This window comes from Centruroides sculpturatus, unplaced genomic scaffold (genome assembly GCF_000671375.1).
Source record: "Centruroides sculpturatus isolate CEXI.00-Female unplaced genomic scaffold, Cexi_2.0 scaffold1236, whole genome shotgun sequence".
Taxonomy (NCBI): domain Eukaryota; kingdom Metazoa; phylum Arthropoda; class Arachnida; order Scorpiones; family Buthidae; genus Centruroides; species Centruroides sculpturatus.
In genome coordinates, this window is record NW_019385465.1 from 207,645 (window position 1) to 214,861 (window position 7,217).

The 7,217-nt window shown below is 30.5% G+C and overlaps 1 protein-coding gene across 1 annotated transcript in view; it reads left to right on the plus strand.

The window, feature by feature from the left end:
* Positions 1-776: 776 nt before the first annotated feature.
* The window catches only part of LOC111639249 (ubinuclein-1-like), a 31,492-nt gene continuing 25,051 nt past the window's right edge, over positions 777-7,217 (plus strand). Inside the window, exons 1-2 of the mRNA XM_023385071.1 lie at positions 777-788; positions 2,132-2,236. Of these exons, the coding sequence (XP_023240839.1) occupies positions 777-788; positions 2,132-2,236 (117 nt within the window). The remainder of the gene's footprint in view (positions 789-2,131; positions 2,237-7,217) is intronic.

A 7,217-nucleotide genomic window follows, 5' to 3' on the forward strand; every position in this document is an offset into this window, starting at 1 on the left:
GAATTTTGAAGAAAAGATTGACTTGGAGCAGGACTTGAACTTGCAATTGAGAGACTTTGTGGAGAAATGACACATCCTGCAAAACTACAAAAAACAAGTTACTAACAAATTTGGATTTGTGCATCATTGATTTATCTTCTAAGTAACTTTCACAGTTCAGTTATATTCTCCATAGATTGTACATCCATGTTAATAAAATATTGCATATTAAAATGTTAAAGTGAAACACAAATTTTCTTTTTTTTTTTTTTTCAGAAATTTCCTAATGTTGGATGTGACATTTTTCTTAATTCACTCAATTGTTAACACATCTATTTACCATGCAAATGTGTTTCCACTACTTATTCTACTCTGATCTTTGTCATATCATTGCTTTGATATATAGTAACTTGAATTATATAACCATATAGTTTAATCAATACATGTAAAAATCTTATCATATAGGGTTACCATACGTTCCTGATCTCTAGAGACAGTTCCTGCTTTTGTCTGTTTCTAATATTTGATTGTAAAATCAATCTTTGAATAGAACAGTTTTATTAACACATTAATGTAACATCACCAATTTATAGATCAATAAATAAATAAATTTTAAAAATTAACTAATGTTCACTCAGTTCTAGAACCCATTTTACTGATTCTGAAATAGTCCTACTAGTTGGATTGTTAAATGATATGGTCTGCCTAGCTTATAGATATTTAAATATTCAAATTAGGTTTCATTATTATTTAAAATTTATATGTTCAGTTAGAATACAACAAAATGAATAGTAAGCATGAGGAAATATGTAATTAATAATAATATAATCTGATGATTTTAAAATTTTAACCAAACCAAATTTGTATAGTGCATACATATCTAATTATTAATATTTTATTATGGTATTTAGATTTTAGTAATGTTAATTATAAAATTTTACAAGAAGGTATAAATTTGTTTATACAGTTTATATAATCCCTAATATATACGTTTAAAAAGTCTTATACTGAACATATAAAATTTCTTTATTTGAAGATGACAGTTGAAAGGATCACACACAATTGATGTAAATATATTTTATAGGTAAAAATTATTATATAATTAATATTAATGATCCAGTGATAGCTTTATTTTATTCTTTTGTAAGTAATTATCAAATGCTTTCAAGAAAATTCTTGTCCAGTAATATAAAATGTCATAACATTAACATTTTGATTTCTTTAATTTTTAATTGGTTGACTAACTTGTAAGTTTATAAACATTTATTACTACAGACATGTTTTCATTTAATGCTGTTTGATGATATTCTTTTAATTCAATTGTACTGTTATATATATACAGATTAAAAAATACAAATTATGAATATTTTTAATATATATAAAAATTATGATATTTTGTATTTTATAATTTTTATGTTAATTTATAATAAACTAGCTGTTACCCGCGACTTCGTCAGCGGAGGTTTTGCAAGCAAACCCCATTTACATCCAATATTTCAATAACCATAGTAATTGTTATATAACACCTACCGCTGAAGAGAATTGCCGAAAATCAAACGAACTATTTTCAATTTGATCAATTTTCTGAAACGTTTACAATCGTTCTATAATCGAACCAATACGCAATAACAAATTCGAATTTAAAACGGTTCGAACATTTTTAAAATCGAAATAGATAAAAATATTTATAACAATGTCTGAAATGTTATTAATTTAATACACCTAAGTACTCGATGAAAACTATATTCTCTCCCTCACCCCCCGCGGGGAAATTTCTAAAAATCCCTTCTTAGTGTACATTCTCATGGCATACCCTACTACAACGCAGATAAAAACAAAAAATCGCATCTAAAATAGCGCAGTAGAAGCCGTTCTTCCGGTTAAGCCTTAATGCTCTCCCTCACCCCCCCGCGTTGGAATTTCGAAAAATCCTTTCTTAGTGTGCGTTTCCATGACGTACCCTAACTGTGTACCAAATTTCACCTCTTTAGGTTAAGCGGTTTGCTCTGGGCGATGATGAATCAGTGAATGAATGAATGAGTCAGTCAGGACAAGCAATTTTATATATTTAGATTTTATTATTAAAAAATTATATTGGTTTTAAGAATCAAAGTACATTTTCAAAAGTTTTTAAACAATAATTATCTTTTAGGATGATAAAAAGGAGCCTGTTCAAGATGATACTCCTTTTGGTGATGATGATGATGACAATGATGATAAGTTGAGAGAATTAGCTAGAAAATTTGAAGAGAAATATGTAAGTTGAAATTCATGTAATTAACTTGCTAATGATTAATAATAAGGTGCATGCTCTTTTGTGATTTACTAATATAGAAATAATCTCTATAGATTAACTGTGCAGATATCTATAATAAATAATATAAACCCAGATATTTCTGTGTTATTTAAAAAATTATTTAAGTATACTTTAAAATTTAATAGTTAAATATTTTGATATAAAATAGTTTCTCTTAATCATTAAATTTTATAAATATAAAAATGTAAAAATTACATAAATAGTAATAATAATGTATGTTCACTATCAGTAGGATTATTAGAAATATCAAATGTTATCATTAGCAATGTCAATTAATAAAAATTTTAAATTAGAAGAAAGTTTTGATTGTTATAAATGCAACCAATTGCATAATGTTCCATAATTTAAATGTAATTTGAATCTAAGCTCTGTTTTCATTCCTTTTCAATTAGAATTTTGATGTATGTACTATGAATATTCTGAAGGAGGCCATTAAGATGGCTGAAAACATTAATATTAAAGTTGAATATGCTGGATTGAGAGGTTTATTTTGAATATATTCATCAGGAAAAATTGATATTGCTAATTGTTGTTTGAAAATTTATGTAACAGTTACTTGATAGTTTGTTTTTGATTTTCAAAGAATTCTTGTGTTCCAACAATAAATTTGTATATATACAAATATCAAAAACAAATATACTTTTACCCTATACAAGCAAATGTATTAAGTGGAAATGTGTTGTTTCTTTTGTCTGTATATAAATTTGTTGACATACAAACAAAATAAAAACACTAGAACTGCTAATAATTACTCCATTAAAAAGAAAAATTTATTTAAGATATTTTTATATAAGAATGGAAAAATTAAGTATATTCAAATTAAATTTCAATTTTTGATAAATTGTTTTTAATTAATTAAATACATGAAAAGTATTAGTAAAGATCAGTGATTTTTAATTTTAAAATGTCAGATTCTATGTAATAATGATTAAGATTTGAGAATACAATAAATCTGTGAGTGATTAACAAAGAAAAGTTTTCTTGCTGACTTTTATCTTGAAATCTGTTTTAATTCTTTGATAATTTCATAAATGTGTAGGAAAAACATCTGTTGTTATATACACTTTGTAAAAGAAATTGATGCACCAAGAAGGAATTATCCAACTAGAACAAAATTTGTTATGTTTATTATACAGTACATGCACAGAAAAAGAAGTGATTACAATTTTGAATTAGTTGGTTGATTTATTCCAGAGAAAGCTGTACAATGTTGGCCACTTCTTGCCTGAATATAAGCTGTTATCTGCAGTAGCATTGATTCATAAAATTGACAAATAGTGTACTGAGGTATATCTTGCCAAACATTCTCAGATGGTTACAGGTGATGCCCTCATCAGGCTCAATTGCAGAGAAATCTGGCCATCTGGTTGGTCAAGAAAGAAGTTGCAATCACAAAGACATTTATGTGAGAGGCATGTCGTGTGGCTGGACATTGTTTTGTTGGAAAGTATGCCCTGAGTACTTCAAAAGGAATAGTATCACAACAGGTCTCAGAATGTCATGAACATATTGCTGTGCTATGAGGGTGCCATTGACTACCACTAAGGGGGTCCAGCTATGAAAAGAAATTGCACTCCAAACTATGACATTTTGTTGTCAGGCCGTATGGTGTTTGACAGTAAAAGTGGGATTCTGGCAATGGCCATAATATTTCCATAGATGTCTGCAATTGTTGTCAGAACTCATTTCAAAGTGGGACTTGTCACTGAAGATGATTTGTTCCCAGTCAGAACAGTTCCACATTAATTGAACCCAGCACCACTGCATTCTTGATGATGGCTACGGATCAATGGCAGCTGGCATAATAGGCATTGTGTGTAGATTCTGTTTGTGTAGTATCTAGCAATGGTCCTGTTAGTCACTTTGGCATTGGTCACATGTTGGATGGTCGATAGTGATGACTCTGGTGCTGTTACAGTTGCTCAAATAATCAGTCATCATTTTCTGTCATCACTCTAGGCTGTCCACTGCCTTCTTTTCTCTAGACTTTGTCATTCAAGACTCATTCATGCCAGCATCATCTAATTGTCATATCACTTCAACCCAAATGTTGGATGATACATTGATTTGTTCAACCACTTTCTTTTAGTCTGATAAAACATCCTGTTTCAAAAGTCCATCTTATGGTTGTAATGTACACGAATTTGATAGCAAGGCATTGTTTGCAATTAACAATGGCCAGCACAATCAAATTCCACTGAAAGTTCAGTTCCTCAAAGGAAGAATCATGCTTTGTATATGTTATGGACAAAGTGATTAATATGGGCATTATGAATAATGACCAATTAATCACTTTGTCCATAACATATACACCATCATGATGGCACTTCCAATGTTCTGTAGCTCAGACCATTCATTCATCTGGTGTTAATATTTTTATCATTGGCATATTCAGTTAAAAGGGATTTGAATATGACATTTCATTGCAGTTGGATTACTTTTTGGGGTGTGTTGATTATTTTTTTGTCAAAGAGTGTATGTACAAGGTGGTGTAGAAAGAATGGACATTTTTGAAATGCTAGAACTTACCACTAGGTGAAATGACAGATGTGTGACAGGTAGCACGAAAGTAGTGAGGTCTTAGCATTGTCTTTTCGGTTGAAGGCATGGAGCCATGGATGCTAGATCATCACATATTTGCGCACAACTGAGGAAACAGTCATACACAAAGAGGATTGCCCAGTCATACACATCTGAAGGAAATACATTTCTGCATCCTTGCGTACGATGGAAACATATTCCCATCAGACGTGTGGTTTCAACAGGAGAGGCGACAGCCCACACAGCTAGAGCATCAATTGTGACATTAGTTGTCATCTCTTCTCTGGTCACCTCATTTTCAGGTTTGGTGACATTCACTGGACTCCTCATTTGCCTGACCTATTCATGTGCGATTATTTCTTGTGGGGAGACCTCAAGGCACATGTATATGAGAATAAGCCTGTTCTTTGCAATAACTGAAGGAAGCTATTCATGTGGAAGTTGCCAAAATTGTCTCCAGAAATGCATCACTGATAACAGACACCACATAGGAGATGTTTACTACACTTGATTCTGTAAAATGCTATTTCAATATGAACTCACATCTTTCAACAAATATCTTTTGTAGTAACAATTACGGATGTTGTGAGTTTTTAAAAAATGTCAGTCCTTTCTGTATAAAAGGCTTTATTCTTAGATGCATAGAGTAAATTGTGTTTCTTTGATTTTTTTCAAACATGTAATCAAATTAAATTTATTTGGAGAATAGTTAGTTTCAATCTTTCAATATTAATTTATTTGTAAATAAGTCGTAAATTAGTGGAATCTTCTGATCATCTATGAAATGTATATCTGAATAAAGAATTGTAATACTCAACTGTAGAGTTTTTTTATTTTACTCTCTGTTCACAATTTTTATTTATATTCAGTATTTAACAATCACAGTAATTATTATATAACACCTACCACTGAGTGATGAGAATTGCTGAGAATCAAATGAACTGTTTTCAATTTGATCAATTTTCTGGAACTTTTACAATCATTCTATAATCAAACAAATATGTAATAACAAATTTGAATTTAAAATGGTTCGAACATTTGGTTAAAAAAATCAAAATATATAAAAATATTTATAACAATGTCTGAAATGTTATCAATTTAATACACCTAAGTACTCAATGAAGACTAAACGTAGTTGAAAACAAAAAATCGCATTTAAAATAGTACAGTAGAAGCCATTATTCAGGTTAAGCCTTAATGCTCCCCTGGGGATATTCAAAAATCCCTTCTTAGTGTGCGTTTTCATGACATACCCTAACTGTGTACCAAATTTCACCTCTTTAGGTTCAGTAGTTTGCTCTGGGTGATGATGAGTCAGTCAGTCAGGACAAGTATTTATATATTTAGACTAGCTGTTACCCGCGACTTCGTCAGCGGAGGTTTTGCAAGCAAACCCCATTTACATCCAATATTTCAATAACCATAGTAATTGTTATATAACACCTACCGCTGAAGAGAATTGCCGAAAATCAAACGAACTATTTTCAATTTGATCAATTTTCTGAAACGTTTACAATCGTTCTATAATCGAACCAATACGCAATAACAAATTCGAATTTAAAACAGTTCGAACATTTTTAAAATTGAAATATATAAAAATATTTAAACAATGTCTGAAATGTGATCAATTTAATACACCTAAGTACTCGATGAAGACTAAACGTAGTTGAAAACAAAAAATCGCATCTAAAATAGTACAGTAGAAGCCATTCTTCCGGTTAAGCTTAATCCTCTCCCTCTCCCCCCGCGGGAGAATTTAGAAAAATCCCTTCTTAGTGTCCATTCTCATGGCATACCCTACTAAAACGCATACAATACGAATACGAAATAACAAATTCGAATTTAAAACGGTTCGAACATTTTTAAAATCGAAATGGATAAAAATATTTATAACAATGTCTGAAATGTTATCAATTTAATACACCTAAGTACTCAATGAAGACTAAACGTAGTTGAAAACAAAAAATCGCATTTAAAATAGTACAGTAGAAGCCATTATTCAGGTTAAGCCTTAATGCTCCCCTGGGGATATTCAAAAATCCCTTCTTAGTGTGCGTTTTCATGACATACCCTAACTGTGTACCAAATTTCACCTCTTTAGGTTCAGTAGTTTGCTCTGGGTGATGATGAGTCAGTCAGTCAGGACAAGTATTTATATATTTAGACTAGCTGTTACCCGCGACTTCGTCAGCGGAGGTTTTGCAAGCAAACCCCATTTACATCCAATATTTCAATAACCATAGTAATTGTTATATAACACCTACCGCTGAAGAGAATTGCCGAAAATCAAACGAACTATTTTCAATTTGATCAATTTTCTGAAACGTTTACAATCGTTCTATAATCGAACCAATACGCAATAACAAATTCGAATTTAAAA